The sequence below is a fragment of the Pimephales promelas genome, chromosome 20, assembly GCF_988280905.1.
Source record: "Pimephales promelas chromosome 20, fPimPro1.hap1.1, whole genome shotgun sequence".
Classification (NCBI taxonomy): domain Eukaryota; kingdom Metazoa; phylum Chordata; class Actinopteri; order Cypriniformes; family Leuciscidae; genus Pimephales; species Pimephales promelas.
In genome coordinates, this window is record NC_142788.1 from 17304160 (window position 1) to 17323650 (window position 19491).

Genomic DNA, 19491 nt, shown 5'->3' on the forward strand with positions numbered 1-19491 from the left:
CCTGTAAGAAATCGAAAGGACATACGTACTCGTTCATTCGACTTTTGGCCTATAATCTATATTGAACTTGCCGAATCAACAATAAAATTATGTTGATTCAACGACAAGCAGGAGAAAGAGACACATTTAGCTGTTTAGCTCCATAGTCTCCCATTCATTCTGCACTCGCCCGGGATCACCTCCAGTGGAATTCTAATGGAAATGCAACCAATTGGAAGTGCCAAGACTCTACGTAGTCTCCCAGAGTGCAGTGTCATTCAGGGCCTGCGGTTACAGCGACGCCCAGAGGCAGCATGCATATTACAACTAAACCAAAACTACAGTTGCCTTTTCACAGGATACAAGAGCATGGTAGCCTATTAATGATTTTTTTTTTTTAAAGTATTGTAATGCTTGAGGATTGGAGCATTTTGGTATGATGTAAAATAAAGTGTAAGCCTTGTATGTATTTGTTAGGCTATATATTTTAGGAAGATTTATTGTTTTTGCTTTGTAAGTTGTCTTGTTGAAAAACAAAATCTCATGAATTAATTTTATCTGGAATCTTTATTTAAGCACAAGGTCAAAATTGTGCTTGTTTTTGCATGTTTTCAAAAACATGCTATGTTAAAAGTCATTCAGTAAAAACATTAATTGATAGAATTTCTGTATTTTTTTTAAAACTGATTTAGTGTAAATTCATCCCTTTTTCCCCCAGGAACAAATCAACTTTTTATTGATATAAACGCCAACCTTGTCCCAATTCAACCTCTATTTCTATGCCATTAAATACAGTCATAAATATTACATGTTCTTTATTAATTAAGCAGAGCGTCACCAAGGATAGCAAGACAATTACTTTACACTTGGTCTCCCATTGGTATCATCTATTTCAGATAATCTTGTCTCTAAACAGCACATAAAAAAGTTAGTCAGATTTACATGCAGAATGTTCTCTTACTGTCTAAGTGGGCAGTTCCTGGCCAGAATTACATGCAATGAGAATCAGACTTTTTGACACAAGTGAGACTGGGGACAACAGTATAGTTTTTTAAAATCAGTGCTGTAATCAATGTTCCCATACAAGAGCTATGCTCCTCAGAATATGAAGTTTGATCATATTACTTAATGAAAAAAGTGTTGGAGACGTAGTTGCCCATCTATTCATGCCAAAATGATGATATATCTTTTCAATAAAGACTTTCTTTAAGGGAACAGGTGATCTGGCAGTCTTGTAAAATGTCATCCGGCCGAAGAAATAATCACAGGCACACAATGAAACACAACTACAGACACTGGTCAAAGTTATTATTGTAGAATACTTTGATTTGATTTTTTATACAGACAAAAAGTGTTGACTTATCTTCCCATTAAATTCTTAGATTTCCATACAGTTTAGTCTACATTATACAGCTGTGTTCTTTCATCATAGATAGATACTTTTTTCTCTTAAATAACAGGCAGGTAATTATTAATATATTTAATAGTTTAATATTTTTCTCTTTTTTGTCTTTTTTTCCATTGTAGAGCAGTAAGTGTATGTTCAGGAGAAATGTGCAACTGTTTTTTTCCATCAGCTAAAAGTTCACTGATGGAAAAAGACAATAATAATAATAATTATAGTCATAATAATCATAATAATGTACAAGCTGTTCAATTTTAATTCTTTACAAAAAAGCATAAGGAGAAAGAAAGAGGAAGAGACAATAGAGTAAAACACAAAATGTGCTTAAATCGTAAACAAAAGATGCACATGTGCACATTTTGGCAAAAATGTACAGTGATGGTGCAGTTGTACAATAATTTATAAGTTTTATATTAAATATAGTATATTATTTACTCTTTTTCACATTACATTTTTTTCACCTTACCTTGTGTGATTTTTCTACAACAGAATGGAACAAAATGAAGGCAGACGATGGATTTTTTGGATTATCTGTTTTCTTTTTTTAATATACATATGTATATATTTATATATACATATATGCGTATATATATATTTGTCACTATCAGGAGTTTCGATAAAGTGTCTGTCTGTTGTGGTGGAGAGGAGGGATACCATACATATGCCACTGTAATATATATCATCACTGTCTGGAGAGTTCAATGATAGGGGTATACGTCTTAGATACATTTAAATTTAAAAATTATTCAGAGACGAGCATAGCTTGAGGCCTATTTCGGTAGTTAAGCTTTGCTGAGGATAAGATAAGGTTAGGAAATATTTCTTTATAATGGTTTAGCAGGTTCACTGACCTGTCCTCCCTGACCACCACTTTGGCCTGCTGATTGTGTCTGGACCTTGAAATGGGTTCAATCTGTGAGACCTGCCAGCGCTCTCGACACTAGAGACTCCACTGAAACTGTCTGAGCCAATCGAACTCAGCAAAAGGTCGGACACATTCATGCAGATATAACACAGTTTTGCTTGAAGGCATATTCCGGGTTCAATACAAGTTAAGCATTTGTGGCATAATGTTGATTACTACTTTTCTTTTTTAAGAGAACACTTATTTTATAATTAATACATTATATAAGAAGCATCAATTAATGTCAAGGCAAGACACTTACAATGAAATTGAATGAGGCCAGTTTCTGGAGTATTTAAAAGCAGAAATGCAATGCAATGCAAAAAAAAATGCACTTGCATTAATTCTTCTTTTAAAGAAGTGTTTTTCCCTTCACATTTCAATTCATGTTGACATGGGTGTATATGAGTATTTTAATGTTTACAGATTGGCCCTATTCTCTTACATTGTAAGTGCCATGAATAGACTGAACCCAGAATATTCCTATAAAAATGGGTTTCCATTTAAAGATCCGACAAAAAAAAGGTCTTCTATTCGACCCATTTTAAGCAGCGTGTCTGTTGGCATTTAATAAGTAGTCAGATTGGCAGTGTGACACTGCTCCACCTCCAGGCTCCACACCACAAACAGGGCAGAGTATCAGGAGGAGAACATCAGCATGGACAATAGCACATTAATGACAGCACAGTTGCGTTGGGAGGAGCAACGTGTGTCCACCAACCACTTAAGAGCCGCAGTGAAGCATCGACAGACGAAAGTGAAGTCAAACAATGACGGTGAAGAGCGAGCGCTATGATATCAACATGCTCTGCAAAGACACAATCGACCAATGCAATGACATGATCTAGTGACGCTCATGCTTGCACAGTCTGCTTTCGATATTCGCCAGTTTCTCTCAACTGGACAATCTAGAAAAGTATTCTATACAGATAAAGGTTTTTTTTTTTTTCGAGATCCATATGTACATGTCATGAAGCGTATTTCACAGATCTGTGGGCAGGGCAGTCTGTTGCATAAGTGCCGGTCTCATTCCCAAAAATGATTGTATTATGTTGTAACTGTACCATTCCAGACAATAATGGGGTGTAAAAGGAGGTAACCCCGGATGGTACGACTGAATCAAACATTCGATCATCTGACGTGGAGAATCATGAATGCCTTAATGTATATAATTGAGATTATTGTTCTGAAATGCTAACATATGCACCAATAGCAGGATGGTGTGTCTATCAAAGTCTACTGAACGTTTGCTCAGTAGTGAACTTCAATATTGTGCAAAAGTAATGATACCCTCACGGATTGTCCATTGTTTTAGTATCTTCGATACTTTTTTTTTTAACTATGTTGTGGCAGTATAAGATGGATTCCCCTACCCTGGTGACCACAGTCTGCAGATATATACACAATCTGATAAATATTTCACACAAATGAGGAAAGCAAGTGTGAGTGCGGATGTATTTAAAGGGCCAGCAGGTATGCGTGTACTGAACTAATATAAGTATATGAACATGTTTAAAGGGTTGATGCATTTGTTGGTGTCAACTGCACAACATGGATTTTAATGGCTTTAAATGTGAAAAGAATCAATAAAAATAGAAGACACCATTAAATGTTGAGTCTGGGCAAACCCACTGAAATCCTTAAATCTCAGCTACTAAGTTAAGACATATTAACAAGGCCATTTTGTCATAAGGTTGATTGCCATTGCTAAGTTGGAAAACCACCAAACTCCCACCCACGTCCATTACACCACTGTGATGGGATTGCCCAAATCCTCTACCCTGTAGCATATTTTAAACATGAACATATTGTGTAAATGTTTAAAATATCAAGAGCATGATGAAAAAGAAGCTTACTCTCACTTAAGAGTAAAGCTACAAATTGCCCTCAAATAACAGATTTTTTTTTTAACATAAAATGCAGTAAAACAATGGCGCGGCGACATATATGTTTTCTTTTTGTCATCAGCAGACGCATTATAGATGAATTAGTCTAAGCTTCAAATTAATATTATCTTTGCTTTGTTAGTACTTCTTTTTTCTTGCTTTTTTATGCTTATAGGACAGACACAACACACACACACACACACACACACAGACACATAGAGAGAGAGAAATAGACAAAGTGAAAATGAAAAATAAATGTTGGTGATCACAATAAATAAATGAATAAATAAATAAATAAAATGTTTTAAAGCTTATCCAGAGTAATAAAAGTCATATTCTGTGATATCGCGATGATAATCCGAGCACTCATGATGACGGTGGCGATAGTAAGAAGTCAAACATGATAATAATAATATTGAGTTTAGTAACACCGATAAAAAGTAAAGTGAATGGACCCCTACTCCACCCGTAGGGAACATATTCCTTTGCATTCCGAGAAGTCAATAGTCACCAGCACTAAAGAACCACTTAAAATCCATCGGTCTGGATTCCTCACCTTCTTGGGTCCTTCCAAAGGAACCACAGATACGCAGCAGACATGGCTCCTCTCTACACGGTGAGAGGAGAGTTGTCTGTGGGGCTGTTGTTGAGACATGAGGAGTGATAGTGCTTTCGGTGGAGGGTGGTAGTGGGCGGATGGTTGTAATGGGATGGACCCTGTCTTAGTGTTGGAGGTCAACCACCTGTAAAGTGTACGTAGGAGCTTCCCCAACCAGCGTGACCCGCACAAGTCTGCATCCTCAGAGTTTTTAGGGTCCAGAGAGCGGTCAGTTATAGAGAGGTCTCCAGAGCGAGGAGGGGGTACAGCTGTCGAGAGAGGGGTGTACAGTGCCCATCAGGGCCTGTGGGGAGGTTCAGGTGGTAGATGCTGCTCTCAATGGCGTTGTTGTTGCGGTTAGGTGTGGTGGGGAGGCTGTACTGGCGGTAGGGACGGGGCGGCGGATGGGAACGCGGCGGAGGCTGGACCGGAGGAGGAGGGGGCTTTCGGAAGGCCGGATGCAATTGGTGGTTGTGTCTCGACCACTCCGATTCGTCGTCAATGTCTGTGTCGTCGATCAGCGGGATGTTGTGGATGTAGTCATTGATGAGAAACTCGGGGTGCGCCATGAAGTTGTGGATGGAATTCCTGGACGCGGGTTTCTCTATTCCGTCGTAATGGGAGCTACGGAACGCTTTCACCACCCGCATCTGCACGGGAACAGAGGGGACGAGGTGCAGAGAGAGGGTTGAGACAGAGGAGGGTGGGAGCAAAGATATCTCTCAGTACATGTGTGATAGAAAAGACCTGAAACACTGTAGAACCTGTTCTGAACATGCCTTACAATGCACAGACAGCTCAAGATCAGGTTGCTGCAAAAATTTGAATGTTTGAATCATTTGTTTTAGGTAACTACAGTAATAATTTTATTTTAGTACTTAAAGGTGCAATGTGCAATTTCTAGTGGGAACAAACAGAATTGCAAATAACTGGGACATCACTGGGACTTTTTTACTGTTTGTATCACATTTGTGTCCTTGTTTGTGCGTAACCATTGGCTGAACAGACCTATATAGAAATGGCACAAAATAATGACACAGTGAGTAGCAAAGTCATTATCTGATTGGTCGAATTCTACAGGATTTCCGGAAAACGTGTATGTGGCGATTTTAAAGGTGCAGTTAGCTACTTCTGAGAAACACTGTTAATATTTGATCCTTCATTGCTCCGCAAACCAAAATGCACAAACACGCAATGCAAGAGTGGAAGCAAAATATTGCTTTGTGAAAAAAACGCATAGATGACTAACAAACGACAAGAACAAAACCAGCAAGAGTTCAATGTTTGTCGCCAGCAGCACAGCAGTTCCAGACAAACAATGACACTAAAAATGTCCTGTCACTATAGCTAATATTACAACAACAGCATATCTTGGTTCTGTGAAACATAGCAAAACCAATGTTACTCGCGTATGGAGCAAAAACAACGCAACATTGGCGTCCGTTTTCAGGTATTCCGGTCCTAAAGCTCTTGCCTAATCATAACTCTTCTTTTTCCAGTGATATTCCTCTGACCTATTCTCTTTTGTAATGTCTCTCAGCCATCTCTCTTTCTACAGTATTTCTTCAAATCTTCCTCTTGCTCCTCCCCCTTCATGAGTGTTTACGCCCCCCTACTGCTGGTGGTCTACAAGTGTATTGTGGTGCTCAGTCTGATCCACTTTCAACAGCGTTTATCAGAAATCGGTTACTGCACCTTTAACGGCCCATGCAAGGCTCATGTGTGAGCTGAATATACAAAGCATGTGCCAAAAATCCTGCTGCGCGTGTACAGAAAGTGTGTACTAGCAACGCATACCCTAGTGTACAAGTAAAAACTGAAGTGCATTTTGGACGGTTGTGGTGGTGATTTTTCAGTGACCTGTCTTTGTGAGTAATTGAATCCTTCATTCAAACAATGTATTCAAACACATTGATTCATTCAGGATTGTTGCTTGGAGACACAATGGTTAATCCTGCTGCTTGTGTGGAACTATTTCTGTCGGTGGAACAAAAATAGGCAACATTTGGTTAAAATTTGGTCTAAAATGTAAGTTTCTTCATTTTAAATTCTTACTTTTTTAATTGTAAAATGAAAACAATACCATATTTTACAATCATGCTGTTCTGTGCTGGCCTGGTCTGAATATTTGCATTCTTGATTGTATGATATTTATTATTTGGTCAGGATTTATTACGTTGCCCATTGCACACTAAATAAAAATGCTTAACCCATTGAATTCATTCATCGACGATAACAAAAAAAAGCTACAGTCCCTGACCACATCTCATGCCATAGGTTGAGCCAATGATACACCACTCAAACAAACAGATTGCAATTCTGTTTTAGGCGTTTATACTGCAGAAATTACACACTGCACATTTCATTTAGATTCTAAAACCTAAAAACTAAGGCTTTATACTTTAGCTGCGCAACCAGATCTTAAGAGTTTCTCAAAGAAAGACAGATGACAAACAAAATAAAACCAAATCACAGTAAATTAACCCAAGCTGTCAGTTCACAGTTATCACTCAAAAATAAAGGTGATGGACATTCTCATAAACTCAAAACAGAAAACAGACCAGGCCTCAAACAAACAGATGAATGAAAGCACAAAGTACCAGAGATTCAATTCAAAACATGTGTATATCGAACTATTAGTATTGAAAACGTAAGTAGTGATGATGAAAGAAAGACAGAAAGGAGGATGTCTTGAAACACACATGGAGACACAGCCAATGAAAGAAACAATGCATAAGGATCTGCCATAAAGTGCTAAGCAAAAGGGATGTGATGACTAGACAGATGCATGAGGTACTGTAGGACACACACAGTGAAGCACTATGCAATCCTCTTTGACTTCCTCCTCACTGGTACTAGCAGCATTCAGGGGTGTGGTAACAATGAGGCAATGCAACTTTAGTAATGTGATCATGATGTCATGACAGAAGCCATGGAGACAATATGCGTAATGAGGCCATCAGCCAATGATATCAATGCCAATGAGTGAAAATAGGTCACAAGCTGTGAAGATATACTGTAGCTGAAATGTATTAAATATCGAATGATCTGTATTCTATGGATTTATCTGTCTCCCTGATCAGAATTATACTGCCACGATTTACATATTATAATAATAATAATATGACATATGAAACATATGGGTGTTTCTTCAATCATGAACATTTTTAGGAAATAAATTCCATCCATAAATCATCCACAAATCATATATTTTTTTTCTTTTTGAAAGGCATTGATATTTCCACCACATCTTGAGTAATGTTTTGTTTTAAATTACATTCTGTGGAAAAAAAAAAACATTTATTAGAAATAATGTACAATAATAATATTCTGATCACATTGTCTCTTTGCAATTATTAGTGTTAAAAAAATTGCAGGTGAAATTATGCTAGAACTGAGGGGTAGATGTATAAAAATCTAAAATAAGTGTTGACACAATAAATATTGAAATGTACTATGATTATTCCACTTCTTGTTTATGTTATATGTGTGTAAATGAAGGTCACAGAAAAGGTCTCTCAAAATTCCTATTGGTATATATTGGTTTTGGTTTTTAATGGAAAAAAATGGCACATAAAAGTGCCCATACTTGAAGAAACACCCACCGACATGATCTACAGATATTAGGTCACTCTAGTAGGCTTACGCATATGATAAATTGCTTCACAGGTTCAGATTACATTGACTGCCAGAGGATAAGTCATAAAATTTCAAGAGACGTCGTCTAGATGGATGATGATGACTTCTCTGATTCTAGTCACTTCCTGGCACTGAGCCATTGATTACATGACACCAACTGCTGTGACAGAAGACCTTAACAAGCACTATCACACTGACAAGAACAGAGCAGGCACAATAAACAAGGTTGCAGCATCTCTGGTTTCTGCAAAAGTCACCTTATCAGCGCAAATGGATCACACTTTGTACAGTGTCATAGGCCTGAAATCGAATTTTGCTTGCTATCTCGGTAAGGGCTACTATTCTGGATTAGTGTTCAGATGATACATTCAGTCGCTGATGGTTAGAGAGGTGTGGAAAAGCACATTCAGTGAGTGAGATTGAAAGTGCGAGCATCTTTTGGCATGCAGCAGAGCAGTTGAGTGCAGATGACAGACACAGAGAAGAGTAGCTGAAGAGTTTTGATGAGATCTGCCTCAGTCTATATGCAGAGAAAAGGAGGAGGACAGGAACCAATCAGAAAGCAAAATGCTCATTCCAGTGCAGCTGTCTCGGGAACAGAAACAATGAAAGTCGAGGTCAAACTCAAAAACTTGAATGCATGATGGTAAGCAGTCAGGCTCATGCTGTCAGAGTAAATCAAAAGCAGCTGGAGCACATATACACACGCATCTCTCGTGTGTGTATATATATTCAGAAGGACGGAGATTTGAGAGTGCAATCCTTTGCTGTGGCCATAGGCTGGTGCAGCCCATCCCAACCCCCATTTCAACAATAATCCAGCAAAGGAAAAGAAGCTAAAATGACCAAGTAAAAATTTACAAGAGACAAAACAAACAAACAAACAAACAGGAAGGGACGGTCAAGCATTTGGTTTAGTGCTTATCTGTTTTTCCAAAGAGCCTGTTTGTTGAGAAAGAATCTTGCAAATATGAATTGAGAAATTGTTTGTTTTCATTTTTGTTCTTTGACTTTCTTTCTCTCTGTTTTTCCATAGATACAGGTAAACGTTCGAGTATATCGCCCCCTTTTGGGAAATGTGTGTTTGTTTAAAACTGATTGAGTTTTTTTTTCTTTGCTCTGGATGTTAGCATGTCAGATTATTATCCACTGTCTCCCCCACGGTGTCCTTCAAAGAAAAAAAGCTTGATGGAAAAACTTTATCATTAAAAAAAAAAAACTTCTTTACCCAACAAATATTTCCCAAAGATGTCTGAAATGAAAATAGAGCTACATAGAAAGACTTGAAGCAGACAAAGTGATAAGATGCAGGAAAGGAGAGGAAGTAGTTAACAAAGCAGTGGTGAAATGATGACTTCATGTTGAATTTGTAAAGATACATTCAGAGAGGTTAATGCATAAAGATTGTGACACGTTAAAGGGCAATCACTGGAAATGGCCCTACTTTCACTCTTGATAACTGGTAAATAATGAAACTGGACAAAAATTGTGTGAATTATCATTATCAGTGAATTATCATTATGTCTAACTGATGTATTCAATTGGACATCATTTATATTTAGACATGACTGCAAAGTGCTATTAAGAGTGCTTTCAAAGTCCATTAAGAAATACAAATTATTGTATTTTATATTAATGCAATTCAACTCAAAACTGAACTTGAATTTTTCTACACTTTTCCTTGCAATGCTCTTTTCTAAACTCAAAACGATGAGTTATTTTTAATTATAGAAATATGGGTAACACTTTACAACATGTGTGCATTGATAAGCATTAATTCATGCTTAACTAATGCACAGATAATACTAATTAATGTGTAACTAATGATTATTTAAGCTATTCATTAATGATTACCACATTATGAACTAATTAAGAGTCCGTAAGGTTAATGTATTACTTCATACATGAATTGTTATTAATTAAATATGTAATCGTGGATTAATTCCATAATAACTCATTTTTTTAACTAATAGTGTTAATTAATATGTTAATTACCAGAATGAGCCAGAGCCTTGTATTTCAACTTCCAGATAATATGACAGGTACACTAATATGCATTAATACATCATTAATTACTTCATTGTTAGTGCAAATTCATGTGCAAATTACTAAATGACTAGTTAACAATGATGTGCCCCAACAAGTAAAGTCATAACACAATGATACCTTTGCAAATCATTAGCTAATGATTAATTAAAGCAGACAACTGGAAGTTGAAGTGCATAGCTTTGACTAATTGTGGTAATTAACACATTAATTTACACTATTAGTTAATAAAATATGTTATTAAGGAATTAATACACAATGACACATTGAATTAATAGCAATTCATGTATTACTTAATCTATTAAACATATTGACTCTTTATTAGTTGCTGATGCAGTAATCATTAATTAATGGTTTAGTTCTTCATGAGTTATACATTAACTCATGATTATCTGCGCATTAGTTAAGGATTAATTAATGCATATTAGTGCACCCATATTGTAAAGTGTTACCGAAATATGTGTATTTTGTATTCATTTTATTTTTTTTCAAATTTGACTAATGCATTATCTCACATATTGACATCTTGAATAATTTAACTCTAGTGATCTTTATGCATTATTATGCACTGTTTAAAATGCTCTGTGTTATCTGATGGCAGAATTCACACAGTGAGAGACTATGAATATGATTATTTTTATCAGATGGCAGTAATCAAAGCTAGGAAAACTTTAATAAATTAGCGTCACTTGGATTTTCCCACTTTGATAAACTGACTCTCTTACTGATAGTGAGCATCTGTTTTAGGCAGTAAACCAGTACCATACAAGGCAAATGCTTGAGCAAATGAGTGAGATAAACATGAATCTATCAGTGGCAGCACTGCACCTCTTCTGGACCTCTGGGTTACAATGTAAACCCATCTTACAAAACCTAAAATGAAAACAAACTTGATCTGTAGATCTGTCAAAAATGTTTAAACAAACATCTGTGTGTGGGTGAGACAGCTGTGAGGAGGGGGGAGGAGAACGCATGTTTATGGAGAGCTGATGAATGATTGAGTTTTCTTCTCTGAAGAGCATTTTTGAAGATATTTACTGATGATGTATAAAAATATACATCATAAAGGATATAACACACTAACATCAACTAAATGTTTTTGTAGTCTTATTTCTAACATGAGGTTGACAGAAGGATGTTTAATGAAAAAAGTTAGTGTTTGGTTCACAAATCTCAGTCAAAGTCAAAGAAAATTGGCGTGAGAACAAGGATTAAGAGATGTATAGAGCTGAAAAGAAGACTGAGTGAGTAGAGTGGCACACGTCACCCACATAAAAACACAGTACACACACACAGAGAGTGAACAAATGTGATGACAAATGTACAGATACACATGAAGCACGACACAGAGAAGTCAACCACAATGATATGGTAGTCGTAACTTTAACATTTCTTGCCTGGAATAAAAAAATACCACAAAGATGGAGAAATAGCTGGGATCTAGTATTGATCAAGAATGAGTTAGTCGACTAATTCCATAAAAAGAAAACCTATAAGTTCTTAAAGGGATACTCCACTTTTTTTGGAAACAGGCTCATTTTACCACTCCCCCAGAGTTAAACGATACCGTTTTTGAATCCATTCAAACGATTTTCTGATATTTAGAAGAATATCAGTAACCAGACAGTTTCTGGTCTCATTGACTTCCATATTAGGAAAAAAAATATACCATGGAAGTCAATGAGACCACAAACTGTCTGGTTACTGATATTCTTCTAAATGGCTGAATGGATTCGAAAACGGTAAAACTCGACTGTTTAACTCTGGGGGAGTGGTAAAATAAGCCTATTTCCAAAAAAGAGTGGAATCCCTTTAAAATCTTTCTTAAAGTACTATTAGACTTTATTAAATAAGTATTTGGGGTTCAAAACAAGTTAAAAATGATTTCAGTCAAATTATTGTTCTTTAAATTCAATTATAATTTCATCATTTATTCACCCTCATGTCGTTCCAAAAAGTTGTCCAAGCCGAAACTCCTTTTTTTCTCATTCAATAAAAGTGAATGGTGACTATAAAAGGACTTGCAAGTTTTTTTTGTTTCAAGATTTTTAGTGTTTAATTGCTATTTTAATGGAGCAGTTGGTCACCATCCACTCTCACTGCATGGAAGAGCAGTGTGAACATTCTTCAAAACATATTATCTTGTGTTCCATATGAAAGAAAGCCATAGTTTGGAATGACATGAGGATGAGTAAATCTATTTTTAGGATACAGTATGACACAGATGCTATAAATAGAGCTGAACTTGTTTTAAACCCTTGTTTTGATTCCTTTAAAGAATGATATCTAGACATATGGTAATGTACTATTTTGACAGAAAAATGAAAGACTGTTTGTTAGTTTAGACGAGTTTAGAAGATGACTATAGAGGAGAGAACAGGAGACAGGTAAAAATAGATTTGAGCCATGAACCATGTGAATCATGGGAGAGAGAAAAAGACTGTGAGGATCTGTGGAAGGGAAAGTAGCACAGAGACATTAGAGGATGCTTTCACACAGTCTCATGATGGAAAATACAAGATGCATCATCTGGAAAAAAAAGTAATAGAGGGAAAAAGAATGGGAGAGAGAGAGAGAGAGAGAGAGAGAGAGAGAGAGAGAGAGAGAGAGAGAGAGAGAGAGAGAGAGAGAGAGAGAGAGAGAGAGAGACAGAAAGAAATGCCAGAGGCAAAAGAACCTTATAGGGCGTATACTCGAAGGTTTACCCCTGTGTAATAGCAGTGCAGCACATTGACTATCTCTGCTTACTGTAAAACCTCATCTTTTTAGCAAACCACGCTTGACAACAGAAGCCTCTCGGAAAATAAATGACTGCCATCTACTCTCTGTATTCTCTCTGTGGATGTTTGGACTAAATCCAGGTTCAACACTGGAGCATTAATCAGTGTCCAGAGATTTATTATAAATTAAATTATTTAATTATTTAATATGCAATTACTTAATTTACATGAATCATCTAAAGACAATTATAAATAAGTCATGTGTAGGTTAATTTGTCAGAAAAATACAAACAATGTGTCTCTGTGATCTAGTTAAAATAATATCATATCAACCAATGGCATTGGATTGGGGGAGGGACTATCCGTTTGTCCTATATGATCACTCACTATTTGCTCTTAACAACAATAACAACCACTTCAGCTTTAAACTTTTTTTTTTTACAAATTCTGTTGTAGATTATCGGTTTAGTTTTAGACAGAGAGAAGACAAGAGAACGGCTTGCCGAGAAACGGGGATTCGAAACAAAACCAACACCTTCAGACAACAAAGAGGAACCCAACAGCAAGAGAAAAGGCCCGACACAGCAAGACAGCACACAGAGATCGAGAGAAGGAGAGGAGGGATTCGGGAAGGAGACACAAACGGCGGCCCGCATAGACGATCAGTCAAAGCCACACAGGCTATCTTGCAAAGAGCCACTCAATCACAGAGAGACGACTACAGAGAAGGTTTCAAATACAGAACAGAATTTCCACGGCACACACGGTGGGGTGTTGCATGTGCTGCTGTGTGTGTGTGAGGAGGAATGCCTGGTGCTTGTGTGAGTGTGTATGTGAGAGATCATGTTTTGTGAGTGTTTAAAGTGTGTCTGACACAGGTAGGGAAAGCAGGGAACTCACTCCCGGGAGCGGCGCTTGCATTGGCAGTGGAGAGAACTACATGAGTGGGGGTAGAAATATTGGTTACGTCATGGAGCTGGCTGAGCACTGAGGATCGACGTCTCACTGCACCCTGAAACGAACCACTTCTCTTGAACGTACTCACTACCTCCATCTGCAGGAGAGAGAGAGAACCACATCATATACACACTTCACAGTAAGAAAGAGAGAGCGAGAGTGAGAGATAGAGAGAAAGAGAGAGAGGAGGAAGGAGGGAGCAGGGCGAGAATTTTTTTTTGCTTGTGATTATACAACCGGTAAGAGAAAAGAAAGCTAAGGTACTAAGGGGTACATGTTTTAACATCAAGGGATAGTTCACCCAAAAATGAAAATTCAGTCATTATTTACTTCCCCAGGTGTCATTCAAACCCACATGAGTTTTTTTTTTTTTTTTTTTGTTATGGAACATAAAAATGTATTTTTTTCTTGCAGTCTGTTCTTCGCACAAAGCTGTTGAATAGCTACTTGGAACTGAGCTGTATGGACCACAGCTATGCCGCTTTTGTGGTGTTTTTGTCTTTTTTTGGGCTGCAAAGATGTGGTCACTATGAACTAACACAAATATTCTTCAAAATGTCTCTATTTGTGTTCTACAGAAGAAAGAAAGTCATACATGGAACAACATGAGGATGAGTAAATGATGAGAAAAAGTTTTAATTTTTGGGTGAACTATGCAAAAATGAAAGACCTGCAACCAGGATCAAGATGATTGATCCATGATTGAAAAATTGAACCATATTATTATCTTAGAACAGTCTTGGTCTTATTAAGATTATGCATATATTACAAGTATTTATGATCTTTAATCAAAATCTAGTAACTTGCTCTGCCACTAAATCATATTTTCGCTGACCACCAAGAACTGTCACATTAAGACCACTTTCCACGAAAATTTCCCATAAAATAAAATCTTTAATATGACCTTCACTCAAGAATAAGTAAATGGCTTGCAAACGTTCACTCTAAAAAAATACACACACTTAATTTTTCAGTTAATTCTTAGGAGAACAGATGTCATTGCGGTTTTGTTTAGTTTCTAAATGGCTCATTTAAATGATCAAATAGACACAAGATAAGTTCTCAAAATATCATTTTGCAATCAAAGCTTACAGTACAACAAATGGATATCTCTGCAACCACACCACCCGAAATGTTTCACTTTTCTAAAACTGAATCAATTTTACATGCGAGTTGAACCAAGCCAAACCAAAATGGGAAATGCCGTAAGAACTCAGACCTCATTGATAATTAATCTGCAAATACCCCGTGTCAAAAACACAACACTGAGAAATGGAGGTGCTCTTCTCAGTGGAGCCAAGCTGGATGAAAGCCGTGATTAGATTAGGCTGACTGATGATATGAGGCCAGCCGCCATAATGTGTGTCGTGTTTTGCCTACTCAGTGTCGAGCAGTGAGGGAATCGATGGAAACCTTGTAAGAAGCTTTACAAGCACTTCAGCAATCTATACAGGGCACTTCAAATTTTAAAGAAATATCTTTATAATGCACTTCCCCATCAACTTTGCTCACTGATGGTAAATATTAGCAAGAACATGCCCAAAAAGAGTGAGTGCTAGATTGGACTGAGCATATTTGTAATATAGCATGAGCTTTGAGAGCATTCTATTATAAAATCTTTTTTCTAAAGTTGCTTTGCCATAAACCAACAGGCATCACGGACTACTTTATAATTTAGATAAACTTCATTGCCATGTATGTGCCTACTAGAGTAGTTCTGCTCAGGAAAAAAATGTCAAAAAAAGTCCACCATAATAGATCCTTCAACTAAAGTCATGGATAGAGTCCGGACTGAGAACTACGATTAGCATTAGTACAATTCCACTCAAGGAAATTCATTCAGCATTGGCCATCAAACTACTTCAGTAATTAGCAAAAAAAACCAAAAAAAAAAAACAACCACAGCTGAGGTTCCGTGAAGGTTGAAAATTGTAGAGAAAGAGGTAGTGAAAAGGAATGGACAGAGAAACAAGAGAGTATAATAAACATTTGGTTATTTATAGATAACAGATGAAATCAAAAGAGATTTTCAGCAGAGCCCTTGAAATGAGCATAATATCAAGGGAATATGCACAAATATACTAGACACAAGACCAACAATAAGTATTTCTAATCTTTTCTTCTCACCAAAATCTCCAAAGTATTGTAACTATGGTGGACACACACATTTATTATAATAATACTACAAGCCTTGATGCGTAAGGCTCAAATTCAGCTAGAACAAATTACTTTAATTCAGCGAGAATGCATTCAATTGATCAAAAGTGACAGTACAGACATTTATAATGTAACAAAAGATTTCTATTTCAAATAAATGCTGTTCTTTTGAACTGATTCATCAAAGAATCCTGAGAAAATTGTATTACAGTTTCCACAAAAACTGTATAATAATATTGATAATAATATGACATGTTTCTTGAGCATCAAATAGGCTGAAAATTCAGCTTTGCCTTTACACACTATATAATGCCTTTAGTTACTATATTAAACTAGAAAAGTTATTTTAAATTGTAAAAATATTTGACAATATTTCTGTTGTTATTTTATCAAATAAAGGAAACTATTCAAATATTTTATCAAATAAAGAGGCACTGTAAAAAATTGATTGTTTTTTAAAAAAAAATATCATAACTTAAATTCAACTAAATTCAATTATCATAACTTAAATTCAACTAAATTCAATAATCATAACTTAAATTCAACATTAGAAGAAATAATGTGTTGTTTCAACTTTAAAAAATATGTGGATATTAATCAAACATTTTTTATATAAGAGAGTATAAGACAGCATAACTTTTGAACCCGAAATTTCATACGGTACATTATAATGTTGTGGTGTCTAAATTCACTTTTAGAATTTAAATGAATTTAAATTTAGTCAGACAAAAAAAGTATACAACTTTAATATCAACCACAACATAACAGTAGTTATCAGCATTGGCCAGATCTTTAAAATCGGCTCATCTCTACAGTCAAACATTGTTCCGATCCTCATCACATCTATTAAGCTCTATAAAGTCTGAGGAGCAACATTCTCAAGTCCCATGCAGCGCGCCAGGATGCGACTGTGACTCTGAGGCAAATGAGTTACTGAGCAATAAATTGGGACTTTAAAGGACTCAAGTTACATAACAGAGTGACAAAACAGAGCTCTAAGCACAGGAGGGGGGGATGTTATAGATTCTTGTTAGGGGAAATCTATACTCATTTAGAGAGGGTCCCAAAAGTGGGCAGCAGAGACAGAGATAGAGTAGCCAAGGAGAGGAGGAAAGGGAAAAGGAGACGGGAAGGATGAGCTAATGTTGGTGACTCAGAGAGGGTCTAGAGGGAGAAGAGGACAAAACCAAAGGAAAAGCAAAAGAGCATTCTTTGAAGAGACTAGTTCTACTGTCTGTGGCAATGATCTTATGTGACTAGTGCTCTAACTAGCTCTACCACCACAGCGATTGACTGATCAGAGGTAAGGGGTCTCATGCACAGCACCTGAGTCTGGATACGGTTAAGGCCTCTAAACCAGAGGATCTGCCCCCTGCGTAGCTCTCTCTCAGCATGGTCGATCTCCTCCTCGTCCTCGGCCAGCTCGTCCTCCGTCATATCGTCTGTCCCCCGCCCCTGGCCCGCCTCCTTCAGACACTTCAGGTGACTAGTGGGCACTGTGGCGATCACCTGAGATGAGGAGGAGAATTAGTTTAAGAGGAGTGGAATCACCGATATGACTGTGGCCATTGGTCGATATACGATAGATAAGAATACATGGGCAAAAATATGTAGACATCCCTTCTAATTAAAAGTGCAGTCAAACAAATGCAGCCTTGGTGAGCAGGAGACTAAAAAAAAATCTTACCGACCCCAATTTTTTGAATGGCTGTATGGACATTTGCAGTAACTGTGCATGCTCCTTTTCCAAATTTCCTCCATGCAGAATAATTATAATAATGTGTTTTTTTGCTAAATTCACTTTTAGTATTTAAAAAAAAAAACCAGATTTTTGTTTTATTTAAAATTTATTTAGACAAAATGGTGTTAAAAATATTTTAATATAAACTGAACTCAACTGTACTGATAATTATCAGCTTATCATACTGGCCAGATCTTTAATATTGGTGCATCCCATTGACTCTACCAAGCCTAAAGAACCACATTTTAAAGTCACATGCAGTGCCAGGATGCGACTGTAAATCTTTTAAATAAAAGGAATTGGTGCTTAAAGGGATAGTTCACCCAAAGATGAAAATTCTGTCATCATTTACTCACCCTCAAGTTGTTTTAAACCTGTATAAATTTCTTTCCTCTTCCGAACACAAAAGATATTTTGAAGAATGTCAGTAACGGTTGATGAGCCCCATTGATTCCCCATAGTATTTTTCACCACAGACTACGGAGGTCAATGGGGCCCATCAACTGTTTTGTTACCCATATTCCTTAGCAGAAGAAGAACGAAATTCAAACAGGTTTGAAACAAATTGAGTAAATTATGACTTTTTAGGTGAACTATCCCATTAAGTTGCGTGATCCACTTCATCTACCAAGGTCTAAGCGTCCAGCTGCGAATATACAAAATGATTGACAAGCAGAAAGTACTTTTAAAAAACATGGTTTTATGTAATATCTGTCAGGTAATAGGGATATTTTCTTAAAAATCACTTTACTGGTTCTAAAATCAAGCATACATCCTTGGACAAATATTTTCAGTAAGATGAGAACCAAAGAGAACATCCACCAATAAAATGTTGTATTGAGTCTAGTGTGGAAGAACTTGAACCCAATTTAACACCCGTGGGATGAATTTGGGATGAGCCAGACATCATTACCCAACATCAGTGCCTGACCTCACTGATGCTCTTGTGTCTCAATGGGAGCAAATTCACACGGCTATATTCCAACATCTAGTTGAAAAAAAGCCTTTCCTGAAGTATAGAAGCTGTTATTGCAATAAAAGAAGTACTAACTCCAAATGAATGTTCCTTGGTTTGAAATTAAACGCATATGGCAAAGTGTGGAGTGGGTATCTGCATATTTTCGGAAATTAAATACCTATTAAATACCTTTTTTTTCTCACATAGATTTACTTATAAACTAACATTATTTGAAAATATTGATTTATAAAGAAAACGTTGAATTGAGGTGAATTGTCCACTGAAATCGCCACCTAAATTCACTATTTCCTACGTTAGTCCACTAATACTGTTCACTTGAAGGAGTGAATGAAAAGGATTGAGTGAATTCATCCACAATGGTTTCAGACACCACTAAAAATTGCTGTGCCCTCAAATAACGGTCTATTTGAAGGTATAGGGCAGGGGTAGGCAAGTTCGGTCCAAGAGAGCTGCTGTCCTGCAGAATTTAGTTCCAACAAT

General features: G+C 36.7%; 1 protein-coding gene across 6 annotated transcripts in view; it reads right to left on the minus strand.

Moving 5' to 3' along the window:
- Positions 1–1255: 1255 nt before the first annotated feature.
- atp2b3b (ATPase plasma membrane Ca2+ transporting 3b) overlaps positions 1256–19491 on the minus strand; it is a 60872-nt gene continuing 42636 nt past the window's right edge. For 3 of the 6 annotated variants that reach the window (XM_039651947.2, XM_039651946.2, XM_089124600.1), the window contains 2 exons: positions 17618–17800; positions 1256–5422 (listed from right to left, as the gene is read on the minus strand). In XM_039651947.2, the coding sequence (XP_039507881.2) occupies positions 5006–5422; positions 17618–17800 (600 nt within the window). In that variant the 3' untranslated portion in view covers positions 1256–5005. Of the gene's footprint in view, positions 5423–14077; positions 14232–17617; positions 17801–19491 lie in introns of all 6 variants that reach the window. The other 3 variants (XM_089124601.1, XM_039651949.2, XM_089124602.1) reach the window with 2 other exon arrangements.